At 44.6% G+C, this 22,911-nt stretch overlaps 1 protein-coding gene and 1 pseudogene across 1 annotated transcript in view; both read right to left on the reverse strand.

The window, feature by feature from the left end:
• Window positions 1–1,619: 1,619 nt before the first annotated feature.
• Window positions 1,620–3,956, reverse strand: LOC115400052 (uncharacterized; annotated as a pseudogene).
• A 269-nt stretch (window positions 3,957–4,225) lies between these two features.
• The window catches only part of LOC115400491 (1-phosphatidylinositol 4,5-bisphosphate phosphodiesterase eta-1-like), a 65,570-nt gene continuing 46,884 nt past the window's right edge, over window positions 4,226–22,911 (reverse strand). Inside the window, 17 exon segments of the mRNA XM_030108378.1 lie at window positions 4,226–4,336; window positions 4,731–4,758; window positions 5,763–6,192; window positions 6,661–6,720; window positions 6,884–6,963; window positions 7,348–7,494; window positions 8,173–8,257; window positions 8,441–8,565; window positions 9,266–9,373; window positions 9,602–9,781; window positions 9,876–9,973; window positions 11,405–11,500; window positions 15,163–15,224; window positions 15,975–16,021; window positions 16,024–16,129; window positions 18,812–18,919; window positions 21,622–21,793. Of these exon segments, the coding sequence (XP_029964238.1) occupies window positions 4,748–4,758; window positions 5,763–6,192; window positions 6,661–6,720; window positions 6,884–6,963; window positions 7,348–7,494; window positions 8,173–8,257; window positions 8,441–8,565; window positions 9,266–9,373; window positions 9,602–9,781; window positions 9,876–9,973; window positions 11,405–11,500; window positions 15,163–15,224; window positions 15,975–16,021; window positions 16,024–16,129; window positions 18,812–18,919; window positions 21,622–21,793 (1,915 nt within the window). The 3' untranslated portion in view covers window positions 4,226–4,336; window positions 4,731–4,747.

Raw genomic sequence — 22,911 nt, forward strand, 5'->3', positions numbered from 1 at the left:
AAACTCAGTCGTCATATCAGTGAAAACCCGGCACGTTCACTGTGCCTGTCTATTTGATGAGCTGGATCAAGAAATGACAAAACATTTAATTTTGTCAACATACAACACCAGAGCTTTTAAACACTTTTGTCTCAGCCTGGTTGAAAAAACGTACTGTTTGGAGCTTTTTGTGTACCAGTTATGGGTTTACAAAGCATGTTTGTACAGTAACTGAGCCATTAAATTTAACAAAATGTGACAGACTAGATTGGAACCAGACTGGGGAATTGTCTACCCAGAGCAACAGGTGGGCCATTTATCAGCTCTATTACACAATAATTTCATGAGCAATTACATCCTATTACATTTAAGGTGGCACGAGGGAAAAGATGAGGCTGTTTGGGACTTACACGTAATTCATTTCCAGGCTCAGCTTCATGTATGAGTGATTATGTTGAGGAAAAACAAAAGGAAAGAAACACCATTAGTGTAAATCAGATATTTCAGCATTTTATTGCATTGGTAGGAAAATGCTCACAGTTCTCCAATGAGCAACAATACAAAGAAAAAAAAGGGTGGTGTAACACTGAAATCATAAAAAAAAGAAAAGAAAAAAAACCCTGCAGCTCAGCCTCCCTCTCCTCCTCAGCCTGACCTGTGAAACTGTCACTCGGATTAAGTTATACAAAATCATAGAACCAGAACCAACAAGAGAATTTATTTTGCATTCTGTATCAAAGTAATTACAAAAATAAAAACTTTTAAATTCCAATTTTTTTCCTTCAAATTTGTAAGCACAATGTCAAATTCTACAAGTCAGAAAGAGCAACAAGTCCAAGCTCAAAAGTTTATGTACTGTATTGCACCCAATACAAACAAGCCAATGTCCTTTTTTGTATCTAATACAACTGTCTGTTTTGTGCAAATGTGTTTGGGCAATGCAACATCTACCGTAAAAACTGGTGCATAGTCATGCTTGACATGTTCACATGTAACATGCACAAACAAAATGTACACACTTAGAATTGGTTCCAAACTTAAACCATCTCCGATGTGAAATCATGTCTGGAATATTTACACACAACACAAAAAAATTAAGAAATACCACTGAATAGAGGAGGAAGACTTACATTTGATATTTGACATGGTGAATCCCATCGAATAAAAGTAGTTATTTAATTATACTAAACATTCAAATGATACAAATAGAGAGACATTCCCAATCTGATTGAAAACCAATTAATTGTTTCTTTTGTTTCCTTTTTTTTTTCCTTTTTGTCAGTGAGAATTGTTTGGACGTTACAGCACAGGGACAAAGATAATGAGTCTGTACAATCAGTCCAGGAAGCCATTCAAACAAGACTCAAAGTTCCCAGGTACATTTACACATCGAGCAGAATATAGACAATACACAGCTGACTAGACCATTCAATATTGAATAGCGGACGTTTCATACAGAAATTCATGCTGTCTGATCCAACCATAGATAACATGTGGTGCTTTATTTCATTTGAAGAGACCTTTTTTGACAAAATAGTGTGTAATAACATAGATTTAACTGTTGTAAAGCAAGATCTTTTTGTTGAAGGATATGTGAACGAGAATGGCTGACCATTAACTCCCATAGTACTTCAGTGATATTTCATCCAATCAAACAATCATCTGCTTTTCTATTTATTTTGCGTTATAATCTGAGCAGAAAGTAAACTTCCGGCTCTGACGCCGAGTTGTTTGGAGTTTGGAGCGAGTCATCAGTGTAGTACCGGTCGCCATATTGGTCCCACTTCCATAAAGTAGAGAAGTACAGGCTCCTTCGGGAAGCCCCCGGTCCTCCAGCTGGCCAAAGTAGCCTGCTATATAAGAACCAGTGGAGTGTCTGTTAGCTGGGGGGTTCTGTGAGGCTGGTTTATTCCTCAACACAACCCCGCCGATAGAGGCAGTGCTATTGATGACCACCCCTGCTCGGGGCTTCAGAGCTTCTTGTTGCCTTCACGTGCGCGGTTATTGATGTGACGCACCCGGCTTTGGCTCCGTGAAGACAGGCGACGGGTGAGCAGAGGGGGAGAGTCATCCACGTCTCTGGGAGCAGTAGGAGCTACACCGGTCGTCTGCGGGTGTGAGTGTGGGTATGTTGCTTCCTGGGGAGGCTGTGGTCTGTCTCTGTCTCGGTCACTGTCATCCCCTTCCAGGCTGACCAGCTTGCGTAGCTGCTCTGTAAGTGGATCACAGGACTGTGTCTGGAACGTGTCTCCCCCTGTGACAACCCATCCTCTTCTGCTTCCTCATGTGCGGGGTAATGAAACTGCGACTGATAATGTGGTATTTACTCTGAAAGTTGCAGGAGATGTCTTCAGATGTCAGGTCTCCCAGAGACTTCGACTTGCAGGGGCTGGGGTTTGTGGAGTCCACCGTAGGAGACTGAGGATGTTTTGACAAAGGTCCTGAATTGACTGGACAGAAAATTTGCTTTCAACCTGAGTGTGGTGCCTTGTATTGATGTGGACACCTTTTGGTGCCACGTCTGCTTCAGGGCATACGACTGTGTCTGACTCTGTGATTGGCTGTTTACAGAGACCGGGGAGGCCGGTGAGGACCTAATGCAATCATAGTCCGGCTGGCTATACAGTGCATCGGAGTCTGAAGCAGGGGAATAAAGGTTTCTGTCTCTGTAGGTGTTTTTAGACGCAACAGATTGACCCGGGAGGCTTTCTGAGGAGGAGAAGCCATTGTGGAAGTACCCTGTTTGATCTTTTTCTTTTTCCTTACACCCCATCTTTTCTTGGAGAGATTTTTTGAAGATCTGGTTCCCACTGAAACTCCTCTGTTGTTTGTAGGAACTGCTGAAGTCTCTGGAGTTGGTAAGAGCTGCAGAGTTACAGTGGGGTATGGGGTAGCTGTTCTGACGAAGGGGACTATGGGTCGAGGGTCTTGAGTTGATAAGCCGATGGTGGAGTGGAGGCTGGGTTTGATGAAGATTGGAAGGTTGATTCACTGGTGAATGAAGGTCTGAAAATGCTACATGAGGTGAATGTGAAGAGTATTCTTGTTGAGGACTGCGGTACGATAAAGGCTGTTTCTGTTGGGGGTAGCAAGAGGTGTAGCTATGATTTTGGTAAATAGCATGGCGTTTGGTTGGACTTGTAAGCCCATCCCACTGGCTGCCATGTGCTGGTGAAGCCAACATCCGCTCCAATGGATCCTCATCTACATTAAGCTCCACTTCTGGAAAAACCTTTCCTGCTGAATCAGGGAGAAACTGGTAACAGTCATTCACAGAAGAGCTCATGTACCCTTTAGAAGCACCCTGTGCTGATTCAGGTATCGTTAGAGGAAGGTCATTTACCTCTTCATACACCCTCTCCTCCGTCTCCTCGGGTTCTTTGGATTCATTTCGTTCTCTGTCCACATTCTCCCAGCCCAGATTGTGTCCATTCCCGACACCCTGAACCACTTTCGCTGGAGACGATCTGAAGCTACTGGAAGACCTGCTTTCTGTCGCGTTTGCCTGAACGTGGACTGTCTGTTTCTTCAGGTTGTACACAGATACGGGCGACAGCACCTCTTCATCCAGAATGGTGTAAACCTCCTCAAGCTCAGCGGTCTCTGGGCTGGAAGTGAGGGCTGGGGTGGGTGCATCTGTTGTGCACGGTGAACAGATCCTATGATTCACACGCTTCGCTATTTGAGCTACCTTCTGAGGACTTAGCAGTTGTTTAAAAGGAGATGCAGTGGTGCTCTTGAGAGGAGACCTTGACTCTTCCACTTTGGGGGTCAGTAGGTCTGTAATTTGAATGACGGGAGGGAGTGCTTTCGTGCAATAATTGGAAACTATTTTGGTCAACAGTGTTTTCAAACTGACCAATTAGAGCAGAGATTGAGCCACAGGTGTCCTGTTCATTGTCTAGGGACACGGCGTCAATGAGTCTGGAGATGGTGCTGTCGTGCATCGAGCTGGGACTCTTCAGATCGCAGTCCATGTTGGCAGAAGAAAGCGGCGCCACAGAGGAGAGTGCAGAGGATGAAGAGGATACTGAAGGTGCTACTGTGAATGCCGTGCTAACTGATGACGTTTCCAGTTTATCGAATCCCATTTTCCTGCTGTCTGTGGGCGAGACAAACACACTTTTCTCTGCTTCTGTTGACACAGTCTTGTTGGCTTCAGCCTGGTAATTGGCATATTCCACTTCTTTTGTGACTTCTCCACCACCAATGACCAGATAAGAACCCTCCGCTGATTGATCAAATTCTTTATTTCTATATGGTTCAGAAGAGGGAGGGATACTTGATTGGACGGGGAATGACGATTCAATGACAACGTCCACAGAGGAAGACCTAGGCCTGTTGAAGGGACAGCCTCCTGTGAACACAAATAATTCAACAAGAAGATCAATAAGGGGAGACATGTGTGATATTAGATGTTGAACACCAAGCCAACAAACAATCAAATGCCAACAATTAACAATCCAGCCAATACAGGCAATAGCAATACACAGACGAATGGATCACCAAGGACAACCGTGAAGGGGAAGCTGGAGAATGGGGCTGTGGAGGTTTAAAAAAAGGAAAAATCCAGGTTTTCAAAGATCATATTAGGAAGGAGATGGTCAGATGGGATTGGTTTGGTCAAATGGGGATGAATGAAACAGCAATATATTTCTCAGACCACTTTATAACAAAATACACTGGGTGGACGCAATACTGGCATGTTGTTGAACGATGCAACCTTCAGACAATAGGCGTTTTTAGATTACCTGCAGGAACATCCTAGTCAGTTTTCTACTATAGAGAGACACAACAGATGAAGATGGGACAGAAAAGGCACGTTAAGGTATTAAGGAGAGTAGACTGTCGTCTGTCAGTTCACATGGTTACTGAACATGAGTATTAGATCATATTAGCAGAAAGCAAAGCAAGGGAAAGCAATCACGGACTGCCTTATATTAACTTGTGTGCAAAGCATAAAGCATAAACACTAATTGATTAAAAAACAAAAATGGATCACCTGTAGTGATGTTTGAGTAGTACAGTAAATTTTATAGCTGTGGTTCAGGACATGTTAGTATTTTAGTGGATGTTAAAGGTCTGCACACTCCGACAGAAACGCTGAGGTACTGCGTGGTGACCCCGAGATCCAAGCTGAGACCTGACACGAAAAAATATAGATAATTCACCTTTAATGTGACTTGTAACCAGTTCAGTGCACACAAATCAGATAAATGTTTTAAAACAAACAATGAGACTAAAAAATAAGAATTATCTGGTTGAATAAGGGTGTAGACACAATTTGCACTTGATTAAAGAAACTCTGATCATTATTTTTTCTGGTTTCACTTGATATTTACCTGAGTTGTATCTTACTGTCAAAAAAAAAAACCATAAGTTCATGAAACCTTAAAAACATCTCTCCGACATGTAAGGCGATTACACAAGATGCAAAGCAGTGCATTAAAAAATTAGTAAGAATAACAATACAAAAGCCTGCTGAAGATTAAACAGCAGCATGATGACACACTGCAACCAAAAAGTTCCCAATGAGAACGATGTATTAAGGAGTGTGTCACCATTTACCCCCTATAACTGATTGTTTCTGACCTGAAATGTACAGGAGAAAAGCAACATTAAAGGTGAAACCAGTTTGAAATATTTTCATCTAATTCTTCGCATCACAAAAACCCTGCTATTTCTAAGAACTCTTCAACAATGTTTTAATTAGCATGGATGCATAATCATTAAACACATGATTAAATCATTAATTCTGATACGAGAAAAAAAGCACAACCCACCGAAGACCGTGTCAGCACAGATGTCCTGCTGCTCCTTGTCTGGGGAGCAGAGGGACAGCTGCCCCTGCAGAAGCCTGTCTAAAGGCATGGAGATGGGTCTGTGGATGAGCGGCGCTCTGGGCTGGAGACGCTTCTCCATTGCTCCTTCCTTCCCTGATGAGCCCTCTGCTCCCGCCGCCGCCGCTGCTGCTGCTCCTCCTGCTGCTCCCGCTGCTGCTCCTGCACCCGGGCAGTTCCTCTGGTCTGATATTGAAGCCACGGACTCCGACAGGGCCATCTTGGTCTTCTTCCGTCCCTTCGCCGGGGCGCTGGCTGTGCGCCGCAGGAGGTGATCACTGATGGAGCGTTTCCTGAGCCCACTGGCGTTTGTGTCTACAGAGGACTTGGAGGAGCGATTAAAAAAGCCTCGAATGCCTCGCAGTTGATGACCCTGACGTTTAAAAGGAATAAAACAGGAAAAAGATGAGATGAAGAAAAAAAAAAATGAGCAAAACCAAGAAGAAATTCCTTGTTATCATCAACTGGCATTACAGTTTAAAATCAGGGTGTTAATTCTTACAATGAGAAGATATGCCATTTATTGTTCTTGGTTAGACACAAATGTAACACCTGCATGCTTTTCCACACATCACCAATAGATGGCAGCCTTACACTTTGAGTTACCACAGCAGACAAGATGCAAGAGGACGTTAGGTTTCTTAACATCAATAATTATTTCATCATTATTCATCACAACACAAAAACACTCTGTACGAAAACAAACCTTGAAAAAAAAACTGCATGACTCTGTGGATTAATGTCACATACAAACAAGTCCTGGAAAATACGACTGAACACAAACGGCACATGCATTTGTTTTAACATGCAGCACCACACAGAACCCGGACCATCAATATACCTTGTTAGATCCTAGAAAGTGCATTATGGTAAAGCTGGGATTCAGGACTAGAGGGCTCCACTAGAAAGACAAAGGATTGAAGGAGCATAGCTTCAATGGATTGATGTGTTGAGGGAATTTTTTTTTTTCCTTTTCTGTTGACCTCCACAACACCTTATTGCTTTGACAGAAGATGCTGTTGGGAGAAATGCTACTTTAGACAACAGAAAAACGGAGTGCTTACCTTTCCGTAGACATCATGAACTGACACATGCACAAAGATGGAAGCCTCTGTCAAGCCCTCCAAGTAAACATGTCTGTAACCTGTTGTTGGAAAGGAAGGGAACGAACGTGTGAGCTAAGAGTCAAAGAAAGATGACAGCTGTCCCCAAACTGGAGATCGTGTCGGAGCTGCCTGAGGAGAGGGCATCAGGAGTTCAGGGACAACTCTAATGGACGTAGATAACAAAAATAAGCTGCCATGCCACAGGTCCAGTACTACACAAGTCAATCACATCACGGTTCACCAAACGCAACATAATGTGTCCCTCAGAAATAACACTGTCAAAGCCAGGAGGGACGTTCACATCTAACCGTGAGGAAGTCTTTGCATTAAGTAGCAGTACTGCAGCGATTGTAAGTGGCAGCGACTGTACACCTCCACCCCCCTCTGTGAAAAACACAAAAAGAAAGGAATTGTCCACACACCCGGCATCAGGCTGCTGAAGGCGACAGTCCGTTGACCAATGAAGTCCCGACCGATGGGATCATGGTCCCAGACAAGGAAACGCACCAGAGCCACGTCGGCCATGTGAAGAGTAAAAGACAGCGTCTCCTCCCACACTGGGTTAAAGCCTGAAATAAAATATAGCATCAATATAGTTTTATTAGAATTTTTATTTATTGCCTTGGCAGTCTATTCAAGCACAACCCTCCAAGAGACCATGATTCTTATTATATACCCTGAAAGCCAAAAAAATCAGGAAGATTCACTTGGTAGTAGTGGAGTGTCAAATGATGTATTTCAAAGATCAATGATCTGCACCTTAATCTTATAATGCAGTGAGGCTCCCGGGGTTAGATAACCTTTCCCAGAGGAGGCTGTTCCGCCGCCCGGGATGGGCGCCTTCATCCGTGGAGACACGTCAGGAGTGTCACCGGCAGATCACCGCGCTCTGCTTCCTTTGTGCCTCTAATTAATTAATCTGACTTTTGATCCCAACCCTCAGTCAAATGCCACATCTGAGACTGTAGCACTGGCATTTTGTTTTCTTTAGGTTTCATGACAATAATCTTTAAAGTGTCACAGAGGTGACAAAACCTGTAATCGTGTTTGTTTCTGTTTCGTTTTCCATCATTGGTTATAACATATTCCCCAAGCCTTCCCAATTGAAGTAAAACTTTGTCAGACTGTCAGAAATAAATGTGGAAATGTACTGAAAATGAGCTCTGTCACAAATTACTTTGCAGATCGGTGAATGCACACCAGTGGGATGTCTTGATATTGTCGGAGTGGGTTTGTGTGTGTCTCACCATTGTCATCAACAACGCGTGTCTGTTCCTTGCAGCAGTCGACCGGCAAACCAATGATCTCCACTTCAACAAATGGATCGATAATCTAATAGAGGAGAAAAGGCAATAAAAGGAATTAAATTTTATTTTATGACAGCGGCTATGTTTATGCTGTGAGCAAGTTAGGCAGGTCTGAGTAGTCGAGTATGACAGCGTGTGTGCGTGCGTGCGTGCGTGTGTGTAGATATACATATGGATGATGTGACAATGCGTTTGGGTGTGTTTTCACCTCGCCACGGTCCCCCAGCATGGAGTCTGGGGGTTTGGGCAGCTGCTGTCCACTGATGATCTTGAGGATGAGCTGCTTCTTGGGGTAGGCGGGAAGCGGGTCGTCGCTGAACGGATTGAAGGTCCCTGCGGGGAACGAGAGACGGCCGGGTAACAGCTTCGATTGATGTCGTCAGTCAGTTCTAAAAACTCACGACCTTCATCACGGTTATCTCCACACATCTGGCGTGTTGTTGATGAGCATCACAAAGTGCTCGTTACATGAAAAGCAGACCTGTTAAACATTCAGCAGCACGTCTACAACAAACCCATTGCGATGGGTATTGTTATGAACCAAGGCAGTCAAGGTGAGATTTGCCGGGGGGTGGTGGTTTCTATTGCCGCAGGCGTAAAATACATCCTCACCTCATATCAAAGATACTTCACCAGTGTAGCGGACAAAGCCCATCAATGTATTTTAAAATCTGAGTAAAGGTCAGGGCAATCATTTGGTGCATGGAGAAAGAAGACCTCAAATCGCACTCTGGATGTCATCAAATCTGGCACGAAATAACATGACTGAGAGGATTTCAAATTGGAGAAATATCACTGAATTATGGGAACAGTTCATGTAAAATCGTGCAAAAGCTTACTCTAAATTTACCAATCTGCCTGCCAGCAAAATATATTTTGTCATTTTACACTTGTCTTTTTATGAAGGTTACTACTTTAGCCAAATCCCCTGATTCACTTAATGTGTCACTGCTACAACACTCAGGGCCACAATTTATTTCACTCATGCAAACACAAAAAAATGCAGTGAGGTATGTCCTCTTCATCAGTTTACCTTTACACATGGGAGGAGGCTTGAGGACATAACCGATTCCTCCATTCACCATAAACTTGGCTCTGTTGAGCTGCATCATCCTCCCCTCCGTCTGGTAGTTGAGGGCCACTGTCACACGAGGATAAAAAGAACAATGCTCATTTCTCATTTTTGAAAATGCTAATTTTCACCCGTTATAAGGGATGTGCACAAACATGGACACTGTGATCGCGACTGTGCACCCCAGTTTACAGTGAGCAGTGAATAATGAGGTGAAGAATGGGTCACATGAGCAAGTTTTGGAAGCAAAAATCATTGGATTTCAAACATTCAGAATGTGACAGGCTGACGTCTTACCCAGCTGACAGCCCACATTCCAGTAGAACTGGGGATTGAAATTGGAGGAATCGATACGATAAGCCGAGGGATAAATCCTAGAGAGCTGCCTCTGGTTAAACGTCAGGAACTGTTCGGTTCTGTGATTGACCAGAGATTGTGCTCTGGTCTCGCTGAACGACAGCACGTCTCCCGGAGTACCTGCAAAAAAGAAGGCGGGTTAGGGCGCCAGACGACATCTGAGACCACATTTGCCTTTTTCTCTTGTGTGCAGGTGTCAGATTTGGCGTTTCACCTTCGTTCAGACACTCCTGTGAGGCAACGGAGTTGGTGAACACCACCATGTTTGACAGATCCCTGCTCAGTTTCATCGTCTTCCTCTTCCTTCCACCCCTAAAACAATTGCCAGATGAGACAATTGTGGCCGAGGAGATAGGATAGGAAGTGAGATCATGTAGGTACATTAATTAGACTGGAAGAGTAAAAGAGAATGAAGGCTGACGGGCACACACACACTCATTTATCCATGAAGGCGTTTATGGTGGAAAAACAGCAGGATGGAAAGGATTGTCCATCAGAGGCAGCTTGCAAACCACAGGAAAGAGCATCAAAGGCAAAAAGCTTAATGGGGACCAGAGCACATGGAACACCGCAAGACACACGCATGCACACACACACACACACAGACCTTCAAGAACAAGAGAAATTACACAACCGTGCCCATGCAATAGCACTAAAGACAGTTCCACAGACAAAACGCACGCAGGAAGGATCTGGATTGTGACAGTTCCTGAGGACGTGCATACATGAATATGCAACCAGGAACACCGACCGGAGGAGCGAAGACAGACAAAGGCCTTATATGCAGACAGCGACAGTGGGAGGAAAACAAAGAGGAATTTCCATACTTCTGGCTCAGTGTTCACTCACACAGAAAGAGGGAAAAGCACGAGTACGGCGGACAAAACAATGTGTGCAAAGGAGAGGTGTGCTCGCTTCAAACTGCAGAAAATGACTCAGGTACATCTTGTCTTCACATACTATGTTTGGCTTGAGGCCACGTTCATATGCAATTTTAAATTGAACATTCATCAGATAGAATATAATATTAATTCCCATTATGTTTGTGTCAATCTCAGGCAAAATAGCTCTTGGCTCCATGATGACGTGTGAGAATATTGGTGGAAATCTTCAGTGGAGCAACAATTAACCTTTAATTTTAAGATCCGTTTTACTCTCATACAGTCAAAGTACAGCCATAGACATGAGGCATGAATTGATTTAAAAAAAACATTGAGTATATAAACTAAAATAATAATCACTCATTAAACAGCGCATCATGGGTCAAATCTAACATTTAAATCTGTGGTTTCTGTGATCATAATAATTGGAATATTAATTTGGGTATAAGAAAATGTTAAATCTTAGTGTACCATAAGCAAAAGTCAGACATTCCGTAAACTGAAAAGCAATATATATTTTTGAAAGCAGTCTGGATTGTGCAGGATTATCATAGTGTGGTATCAGCATTTTGCTACATAACTAATTTAATTGCTCCAGAGCAAAGTGGTTTTTATTTCTACATAAGGCTTCAAGGCAGAAAAAGAAATGAATAAATAACTGGACAGAATACATATAATTTTTTACTGATTTGCTGTTATTTCACATCACGTTTAAATGATTCGGGATTCTCCTCGTTTCTTCCAACAATGGCTGGAGAAGCTTCACGTGGCGAACGGCGGTACCAATGACCTGGACCGTTTCAGGCTCCCAGCAATCCTCTCTCAGGGTGTCAGAGCGCCGCTGAAGCAGTTCAAAGGTCACCTGTTAATCTGTCCTCCAGCCTCCCTCCCGGACTTCTCCTGACCGTCGTCGTCCTTGTCCATGCTCTGGCAGGTCCAGCCTGGACTTGGAGTGCCTCTGGAGAACAGACACACACACACACACGACGATATTAACCACCGAAAAACAATTTGAAGAGCAGCAGAGGACCAACTGCATGTCCGTGGTGAAAAAATAAATCATTGATGAAGCCGACTCCTACACACTAGCACAACAGAGGTTCTTTAGTAGTCAGGGGTTGATTCCAGCATGTCTTTAGTAAACTGCGTTTAGTACTTCCTGCTGTGCGTTTTGTAGTGTTGCTGTTGTAACAGCAGTTAGAACGAGTGCATGTCGGTGGGCGTTTCAGGTGTAGCATATGTAATTATAGCAGGAGTGTATTTTTGAGCGTGTGTGTGTGTGTGTGTGTGTGTGTTTTTCTTAGGAGAAGCAGCATCCCTATTAGACCTAAAGTGGAGTTGAGAAGAGGATGAGGGCTGCAATAATTACAGGGTTTAGGCTGTGTGCCAACAGATGACACGCACCCATGCAAGCATGCACACGCACATGCACACGCACGCACGCACGCACGCACGCACACACGCACGCACACACACACACACACACACACACACACACACACACACACACACACACACACACACGCATATACGTGGGAGGGTGCATAATATGCACAGACGAAGGCGTAAAAGAACGAGAGGGTGACGTGAGTGTGGAAACTGAGGCGGGTGAGCAAAGGTAAGAAGAGCCATGGGAAAGGAGAATGACAAAATGTACAGAGCATCTCTCCGTGCTACAGCAGGAGGACAGAATCTAAATGTGTCAGTGAAAGCCACAGATCTGCATATGTAATTTGAAAGTATACATAACACACGGATTCCCTGCGCTGATCTGCTGCGTGGCACCAGAACATATTTGGGATTTAATTCTAATCCTGTTACCTACCACAGGGGGAGATAACTCCACACAAAATATGGCGTGCATTAGCATTCCTGACTTCATGTCAGTTTCACCAAGAGTAAAAAAATGTTTTTTTTAGTTTTAAGGACATATATAGTATAATTACAGCCTTCACCAGTTCTGTTTACGCAGGCTGCATGTCATTTATTGATCACTCTCAGATTTTCTCACAGGAACATGCTGCCTGGTGGAACGGTGAAGCTTCCCTTATATCTGTAAAAACCCAGTGAGCAATGAGCATCTGGCCAGCAGTTGTTAATTTGCATTCAAGGCGACCTGCACTGAAACGATATGCCACATTTTAATGATGCTGCTGAGATTCATTCATTTCTGTTCGGTCCAAAGTATGATACTAAAATTAAGATCACACATAAGAAATCACTTTCAAACAAGTCCACAACTGAGGATCGAAGCATTGTTGGGAATAAAGCAGCGTCTCTCCAACATCAATACCTATCACAGGAATGCGCTAGTCACTGATTATGATTACAAAACTAACACTGTTACAACTGCTGTGTGTCAGAGAGCTTGTTAAATCAAAGAATGGTTCACTCAACATGTCACAACATTACAAATACATCCTCATTACAGCAGGAAATAGAATGAGAAAGAGAGAAGATAGAACTGAGTCGCAGCTGTGAATGAGGAGCCTTCAGATATTTAGTAACATGTAAAACTCTGGATGTAATGCTGTGTTCATGCAGATTTGGGAAAAACCTTTTTTCTTAAGTTGGGGGTGTTTGGATCGTGATCGTTTTCTAGTGGAGGACAGCCTCGAATGAACCGATGCTTATGTAGTAATTATTTACAGACTTTAAAGGTGCATTAAGGAGTTTGCACGTTTTTATGCGAAACAACGGCCCCTGCAGGCCTTGGTTGTAACTGCAGCTTAGTGAAACACTCGTGCCTGTGGCTTGCGTCCACGTACGTGCACGGAAGAGGAGAACTCCTTCCTCGCTCATTAAGTAGCACTCGAGTAAATTTAAGTTTCATTTGCCTGGTGGGGTCTGTGCTGGAGCTGTGGCAGTGCTAGAAGCCAGTTTTTTCTTACTTCTGGAAGATCCGTCTCGTGGAGTAATGGCGGACAAAACGAAACTTAAGGAAATCAGGCCAGCGGGAGCGCGCATTACGTCATATCATCTCAAATTCTCCCCAAAAAAATTGTGGTGCCAAACCAGCACTGTGACTTTCAAGTGACAATTTAGCGCTGTTAGCAGTACTTACAATGAATATGTCAGGGCACATGTATACATCATAGAATATTTGTAACATATTTATGGTGGAAAATAAGTATTTTTAAAGTTGAAAAACTCCTTAAAGGGACTTAAGGCAACTTTTCAAAATTTACCTCAGTGCTGCCGCGATAGGTGTTGCGGGGAACTGCAGCCACCAGCCAAGGCAGCACCGGGAGCGTGCAAAACATTTTACAGAATGTCCGACTTCACAGCGCTGCACCAGGGATGCTCATGCTGTTTACTACATCGCGGATTACTGCAGGACCACAGTGCATATTATGTGATTTTTGTAAGCATCCATTTTCACTCCCAAATGCAGCTGAAGTTCCCTCCATGAATCAAACGCATATCCAATATTTATTGGGTGCCTTCCCGGCTTCGGTCCATATTTTTATTTTTTTTAATTTATTTTTTTGACTCACGAGATAACGCTGATAATAGGGCTGCGTTAAACGATTACTTTTGTAATCGACTTAATCTAGGAAATAGTTCTTCGATGCATTGATTAATCTAACGATTCATTTTTAAATCCAGTCGCGGAGCTCCTCTCTGCCTCCGTGTTTATGCGGCGGGTCCCTGCACGCTCCGCGGCCGGCAACGGAGCGCATCTCCGCCCGGGGCAGAGATCCGGAGCTCTCCCGTCAGCCTCCGTGGGGCAGCTCCACTCGGCCCGTGGAAGCCGCCGCCTGCTTCACGCGTCTCCGTGGAGCAAGCCGCGGCGCGGCAGCTCCGGATCTCCGCTCCCGGGCGGAGACGCGCTATGTGCCGGCCGCGGAGCGCGCGGGGACCCGCCGCATAACCACGGAGGCGCGTGAAGCAGGCCGCGGCTGCTGGAGCTTTCCCGTCGCCGCCGTGGAGCAGCTCCGGGCCGTTTACTCCAATCGGCCCCAACTCAGCAGGGAGCGCTGCTGAGACCGGCCGCCTGTGAGTGCTTTGGGACGGGGGAGAGGCTCACGCAGCACCCGCGGCTTGCTGAGAACAGCGGAGACGTCCTGTCACGTCTCCAGAGCACCAGAAAAAGCCGCTGAATTTGTCGCTAGTTACTTTTGACAAAAAAAAGTCGAAAAGAGGCTTTGGAAAGTCGCCAGATTTAGCGAGAAAGTCACCAAGTTGGCAACACTGCCCACCCCTGATCCCAGCAGTGTTTCAGTCCGTGTCCACGGCGGCCATGTTCTTCCTGTTCGGCAAGCGCGCATACAGCGTCAATTTATGTCACATCCCCACGATTGCGCGGGAAATTCGGACCCCGAACAGCAACAAATTATTTGCCACACAGCCTGTATAAGCAACAGACAGATAGTGGATTGGCCTGTTAGTTTTAGGTTTTAATGCTTCACGACCATTAGCACTGAATAAAGTGGAAATGCATGCAGTTTTTTCACAAATCTTGCCTTAAGTTCCCTTTAATGCACCTTTAAGAAACGTGAAACAACTGTTTTGTGTTAACCCGGCAGCCTTCATCAGGCCAAATGATGATAAAGACGCCAAGAAATGTGGAAAAGCCTCGAAATAAAACGAGGGGAAACCTCCTTTCACCAACGCTCACTTCTGCTTGAGCGTCGTGATGAAGGATCTGCTCTGGATTTCTTCAGAACCCCTTTGGAGCTCTAGAAAAAGAAGGGGAGACATTGATAGGCTGCTTTCTGCTGTTTACCTTCATGTGAGGGCCTGGTTGGTGTGAATCTAATAACAACCCACATTAGCCACCAGTGAGTCACTTAAACCCGGAGCTCGGGCGCTGGAGGGGATGCGAGAGACATGAGCCCAAGCGAGCACAGCTGAGGGCGGAGAGTGGGTGCCATAACAAAAGGGAGGAACTGAAAAAGCTAAATTACAGTCGGGGCGAAAAAAGCTCCAGAGACTAGCTGGGGCGAAGGGATCACCAACAAAGCAAGAGTCAAATATAGTGAATAGGCAAACCCCGTGCGCAACACCCACTAGATTAAAAGGCTGTCAGAAACGGTGGACGCTAAAAATAGCAACAGGAGTCAAGCAGGGACATTAAATATTAGCAACACTGCAGACATTGTATGTTTCTCATCACCTCCAGTCTGTTTTGACACGCTCAGGATTGATGCAGGTGGAAACCTGAAGGCCGCTTGTCTCTCAGGCTTCATCTGTTTGCTGGATTTGTTCGATCTGGACGCTGGTGCAAAACCTCGTCTTTGTTTTCTACACCACACACACACACACACACACACACACACACACTCACACACACACACACTCGCCCCACCAGCCTCCATGACTAATACCGTGGCCTAGTTTATTCCCCTCTTTTCACTGCCTCCTCTTCATCTGTTGAGGAGTGTTCCCTCGCTCTGAACGCCGCGGAGCACGCCGCCGGGGGGCCGTACCTGCCGCAGGTTCTTCTGAAGGCCCTGGTGCGTCGCTCGCAGCAGGCTCTGATGCTGAAGCTGTCAGAATCTTCTTTGTCGCCGATCCGAGACTCCTTCAAGAGCGAGTCCAGCTTCTTCCTGATGTGAGACTCGACCTGGTGGTGGCCATTGCCCTGGGCGACAGGGGGACAGAGTGGAGTTCACAGAAGAGCCGTTTTGGTGCAAGAACACATCAAAACTTGATGTAAAGGAGCGGAAAAAGAGATCAGTTAACTGCAGTGGAGCCTACTGAGGAAGAATGAAGACGCTTTTAAAAACTTAATTATAAAGAATAAACTTTAACCTACTTTTATTAAATTGTAATTATTTGTTTTGGTGTGGACGGATTAATATCTTAAACTTTACACTCTAAACCTGCAAAATGAAACCACGTATTCACTTTCAATACGGACACCAGCTGAACCGATGTGGCGTAAAGAGCCATGTGACAGATTCTATGAATGACACATGGGATCATGTCAGCATGTAACACTGGTGCAGGTCACTCTGGACTGTTTTCTAAACTAAACTGCTGCAGGTTTATACAGACGGTAAACTTTTTATTCCCTGTTTATGCGAGCTTGATTGTGAGTCGTACCGAGTGTGTGTGTGTGTCTGTGGGTGTGTACAGAGTGGAGTAAGCCTTTTTTAAATTAAGCAACGCTCCTGAGTGTCATTAACCTGGTGTGTCTCTGCTGTAATCTGTGTTTCTCCACTCTGTACCTTCCAGCAGATAACAATGCTCTCTGGATGAGGAGCTGGAAAACTTGTGATCGATGATTCCTGCCTATGTTGTTTACTTGTGTCCATCGTATTATCGCTTAATAACACACAAGTGCAGCGTCACCCTCCGAGTCTGCATCAGATGGACATTTCTTCCTGTTTGGTGTATTTCTTGTGTTTTGTCAATATTTTATTTTAATATTATTTGCACTGCACAGATGACTGTGTTGCCATAAACGCTATATAAATAAAACCGAACTGAATGGAGTCTGCAGGTCAGCACTGCCACGGCTTTGTCTTTTGTTTTCTCCAGGGGTTAGAGGCAGGGATGTGAATGAGTCGTCTCTCTCTCTCTCTCTCTCTCTCTCTCTCTCTCTCTCTCTCTCTCTCTCTCTCTCTCTCGTGGTAAATCTGCTGCCAGCAGAGAAGCCGATGAGTGATATCAGGACCTTTATGAGAAAACATGTTTTTTTTCTTTGCTTTTGGAAAAAAAAATGAAGAAGGAAATATTTCTGTGTGCAAACACTCTGCTTGAACAGACCTACGTGAGAGCTCATCTCTGCGAGAACACGCTGAATTTATGAGATTAAGTAAAAAGCCTTCCATCAGTAGAAACCTACCGACCACCGCCGCTCTCAAATTGGTAACGATCACACGAAGTGGCATCTGTGGCCTCGTGCCTCCAGCCAAATGTGGAAGAATGCTGCCATACTCAATTAAAGAAATAAACCATCTTGAAACTGACACGAGGGTCTTTCCTCTGTGTGGTAAGACCCAGAGATCTGTGTGAACCGGCAGCAGCGGCTTCTATAAACATGTCGGCGATGTTTTACTCGTCCAGTGAAGCCGTCGAGCTCCACCTGAAGTTTAGATCTGCGTCATTGAGCGTTAGTTATTCCAGACCATTGTTGGAATAATGCTTTGTTAAAACTTTACAAGCAGAAACGCTGCTGCTCAATTGCTGCAGTCATTACATGGAGCATAACAGCGTCATTAAGAGCTCATTAGCTGACTGGTGTTTACGGTGCCGGTATGAGGGGAAGGCGCTGGAGGCAGGATCAGGAGGAGTCCTGTCTTTTCTTCGTTTTTGTCTTCAGAAGAGACTTTTCTTGTCACATTTGTTGGATGAACAACAAGGTGCATTTAAGCAGCTGACAATAAGGCGTAAAAAAGAATGGCGAGACAAGAAGTGAAGTGTTTTGGCTTGTATTTGTCTGTAGTTGGAGTCCTGTGTGGTTTTTCTTCCATTCATTAGCAGCTGACACAAGAGAGACAACCGGAGTGAGTCAGCCTGTGATTGGTCTACCTGGTCACGCCCGCCTTGTTGTTGATTATAGGAGGCAGAGAGAGATACAGTAGAGAATGAGATGATGATGTCTAAATAGTGGTGGATTCTCTGTTCTGCCATATAATCTCAAATTCAGAAGCACATCTGTTACAAGAATTAGAATTCTTAAGTTCTCAAGAGAAAGGCTTTTTTTTCCTTTTTCCACAGAAAAGCTTATTTTGTTTATGATCTGTACATTTCATACATAAACATGTTTATCTCTGCTTCAGACTCGGGGTAAGTGACGGTTGTGAGTTTGCAACACAAAGCCTGATATGATCTTTAAAAGATACTCCTCTTTAATGTGGATCATTTTCAAATGAAGCTGCTACAGGTTCAGGCAGTCATTTATGGAAATGTTGTCATTAGTGTGATATAAATAAAGCTCAATTAAAGACTTGATTGGATTTGTTGTGAAAGTAGAAGCCAGAAGGCTGAAGGCCACAACGCAACAACAGACAGCCAAACAGAACAGGACTGGCAGCATTTGTAACATCTCAAACTTGGATTTTTGTTTTCTTGAATGGTGGAAGGTGATTGTTAAAATTCTAATCTAATGGTGCTAAAATCCTAATAAAAGGTTGGCGTTACAGTTTTGCAATGCATTAATTAAAATATGATTTACTATTCAGAACATTTTGTGTCTACATTCATTCAGATGTCATGCCTGCTGTTCTGATATCACGCCTGCAAAACACAAGCACGATTGCAAACATTGCATTGCTTTCAGGATGCAACGCTTAATTAAAAGCAACCTCCGCCTTACGTTACTGCTCTTGAGCTTGAAGTCGTCCTCAATTTCGTCAGCGCTGTCATCGTCAGACACCTCGCCTTCCTCGGCGTCCGCCGACAGATACGCAGGCAGGCGCTTCCCCTGGATGGCAGAAGACACACAAATGCATGGGAGGGAAGCGGAAAGCATAGATCTGACCCGTGCATATGTTTTCAATCCGATGCTGTTCATCCCTCGCTACGCCAACGTACATTAACGCCTGCACACGATGTCCCTCCGGGTCGGTCCGGGAATAGCAGCACATTTCAATACACTGAACTCAAATCTGTGCACATAAATAAACAGACAGATGTGGCGTGACCTCGTCTATGTGTAGATCCTTTCACCACAGCTTATGTCACCGTATAAAAGCATGCAAAAGGGCACAACACACACATAGACACACACACACACACACACACACACACACACACACATAAACACACAGTGTACGATCAGCGGCAGATTCTTGAAGCTCTTCCAGCTCAGTGGAAGCCCATTAGCGAGCTATTCTGAAGGTCTGAGTGGGAGTGCACATTTTCTCAGCTCCCTCCTCAAACACCAACAGCAGACTGGGAGCTTCTCGCGGAACATGGAGTATCTCGCCGGCAGGGTTGGGGAGTCACAGATTACATGTAACGGCGTTACGTAATCAGGATACAAAAAAATGTAAGTACATTAAAAAAATATGTAATCTCGTTACAGGTATATCTGATAAAAAACATGGATTACTGAGCGGGATTACTTTTGAAATCAGACGGAATACCAGAATTACAACAGACATACGCGCCGTATACAGACATTGTGACACTTTACGGCACTTTAAAGCACTTTACAGCACAAATCACGACACCACCATAGATCTATAAACAATAGACGCCGCAGATATAAAAATGATAGACGCCACATCGGCCGCTATCGTGGAGCAGTCGCCCACACTACTGTTACATGTTTAACCGTGAATGAAACGACCCGCGTTGCCATGGATTTTACCACCTGCTGCTGGAGACATGGCTGCTCCAGGGAGAGAAACTCATTCTCTGGATGGAAACTTAGACAACATTTTGTATTTTAGTCAGATGAGACCCAGAACGTCTCTGCACGATGTAAATTCTGCCTCCCGGAGGTGAAAATGGGGATGACAGTGAGGATGACACACTGTATTTGCCTAAGTCTTTGTTTGCTGGTAATCTAAAAGTAACTAAAATTATTCTGGTATGTTACTTTTTAATTGAAGTAATTGGAGTAAGTTACTGATTACATTTCTTGATAAGTAACTTGTAATTGAACTGGATTGCAATTTTAAAGCAACCCTGCTCGCCGGCTGACACCGTCGCCCTCACTTCAACCGCTGTCACACGCAGTCCATCACCCCTCAGTCCGTCTGTGACTGTCACACTTTTACAGCAGTTCTCTTCATCGTCCCGTGACTCTGGCCTCGAGCGCCGCCGGGGTATGGGCAGAGGTGAAAGGCTCTCAAAGGAGGGCAGCGGGGAGGGAGGAAAGAGAAGTGGGAGCACAGGGTCTTTTAGAAAAGATCAATAATGCTCTTTCACTTTCCAGACATCAGATGGAGAGATGCTGCTCGGGGCTTCCGTCCTCGGAAACAAACCAGACTTTCTTCACATTAAAAATAAAGTCAGTTTTATCTGATTTTTCTTCCGAAGAAATCAAATAAGCGCTGAAAGCCCTTTGCTCATCCAGAAGCTCTGTCTGTCTTGTACGACTCCTTACAGCGCCGGTGGATAAGGATCTGGGATCTGAGGCCGTCAGCCTTGGAGTTTGAGTTGCATGTTTGGTTTTAATGCCCTCTGAAAATGATTGTATCAACGACGACTCTCAAGTCAACTCACCCTGCCTGTACTTGTACACTACTGCTGAAAAAGTACAGGAAATGTTTCGTACATTGCTTGAATTATCCCTAATTACAAGTAACGGTACAGTTGTAGGAAACATACTAAATCAGAAGTACACAGTGCTGCTCTCAGATTAGTACTAGTTCATTCTTTAGTCAGTTCGACGTTGGGATTGTAAAAAGAAGGCCGCTCACGCTGTGGTTCTTAGCCGATCACTTGCAATGCATGCAAAGAGACAGCGCGATCTGCCAGCGCGAGTTCGCCATTCAGCCACTTTCTACAGCAACTTGAGCCAATGAGGCCCCGGGTCTCGACCCAACAGCCTGGCAAACGTTGACTTTGACTCCTTAACATGTGTTTCAGATCTTAATACAATGGCTAATTACCAACTTAAAAAAGCCTTTAATCATCTCGCTTCCAAATTCCGGCAACATCTCTCCGGAGTGGGGGTGTAAGAGCCGCAGCCTTTGAATACGCCTTTAAATATTTAACATTTCTTCAGCTAACCGGGAGCATTTTTGCCACTAGTGGCAATTAAAATAATGAAAAGCTTGACATGTAAGGTACTTCGCAGGTTGTGCTTGCGCGTGTTCCTTGGTCTGTTCATGCACTGCGAGTGTTGCTAAAACTCAAAACCAGCAATCTGCTACCGACTCATCATCTGCCAGCTCGCCGTCCGTCTCTTCCTTCACTGCTATTATTAATACAATGACCTAGTTCGGTCCTTCCTCCTTCTCTCCCTCTTTCTTCTTCTGTTCGTGGGAAATAATTAGCGGCGCCGCCGCTCCTGCCTCTTCCTTAGATGCAACGCGCATAAAATATGGACTGAGAATCAGCAATACTTCACACTGGACAGTGATAGAGACACTCGCTTCAATTCCCAGGTGGTCGACATCTTCAACCTGATGGGTGGATGGAAGGATGGATGTCGAAGTGCTTTATCCTTACTTTGATGAGTATTTTGCCTTGCAGGCTGCTCGGACTGGGTAACGTTTTGGAGTCTCGGTGCATCAAGTCTCCAACGTCCAGCTTGTCTCCAAAGATGTCTCGCAGGTACTGCGCGATCTTCTTCTGCTGCTGGATGTTACAGTGGTTCTCTATGGAGAGAATCACGGGGAACCTGAAAAAAAAGAGTCACGAAACATCATTAGGTTTATATAAAATACAAAAAAAAAAAAAAAAAATGAGGTTGTGTGACTTGTGTTCAGCCGGTGGACTTGAAGAGAGACAGGAGGTAAATAATAAAAACACAGCTGCATGCACCTTTTCACCTCACTGACCTGCTGAATGTGAGTAGGTGTGGTGTGGTGTGGTGTGTGTGTGTGTGTGTGTGTGTGTGTGTGTGTGTGTGTGTGTGTGTGTGTGTTTTCATTTAGAAAAGGTGAAATGACTTGTGGCCACACCGCAGCGCAGCTCAAATGTCAGGTTTGTCAGACTGACAGGTTTCCCTCAGGGGGACAAAGCACCGCTTTCACTTCAACCTCTGATCTATAAACACACACACACACACACACACACACACACACACACACACACACACACACACACACACACATACACACACTGCAAAACACAAGAGTCAACAACAGAGAGAATAACACCCAGACTCGTTTCATTTCCTCCAGGTGAAACAGTGAGGCTGCTCAATGAGCCATCTAGAATGTGTGTGTGTGTGTGTGTGTGTGTGTGTGTGTGTGTGTGTGTGTGTGAGAAAGAGACACAGAGATGTGGGAGACCATTGTTCCATCTCAATACAAACCCAGGGGCCATTAATCACATTAACAGGTGGCGCTGGTGATAAAATATTAGCTGAATGTAAAGAAGGTGAGAGCGGTGATCACTCTATAACACTGCTCTGTTTGCAATATCACACACAAATGTTTGCTAATTAGCATGTGAGGTATTTGAGAAGGACAAATGACTTAACATATGGGTTTCTGTTTAATTCAGTTCAGCAACATTAAGTTCCATTCTGATATCTTCCAACATAAACCACAGTGTTTCACTCATTTGAGGCATGAACATCTTTTGTATACATTCCCATTACACATGCAACCAGAAGAACTGGATCAATGGATTGATTTGCTGATGCTATACAGGAAAGTTAGCTGTTGCCAGCAGCATTGAGACATGTCTTCACACATGGCTCTCATTCAGTCCGATTCTTCTGTTCAACGGTTGAATAAAGAGGAATCAACAGACATGAAGAAAGGTTTGTCTGCACAGTCTGTTGGTCTG

The sequence above is a fragment of the Salarias fasciatus genome, chromosome 14 (genome assembly GCF_902148845.1).
Source record: "Salarias fasciatus chromosome 14, fSalaFa1.1, whole genome shotgun sequence".
Lineage (NCBI taxonomy): Eukaryota > Metazoa > Chordata > Actinopteri > Blenniiformes > Blenniidae > Salarias > Salarias fasciatus.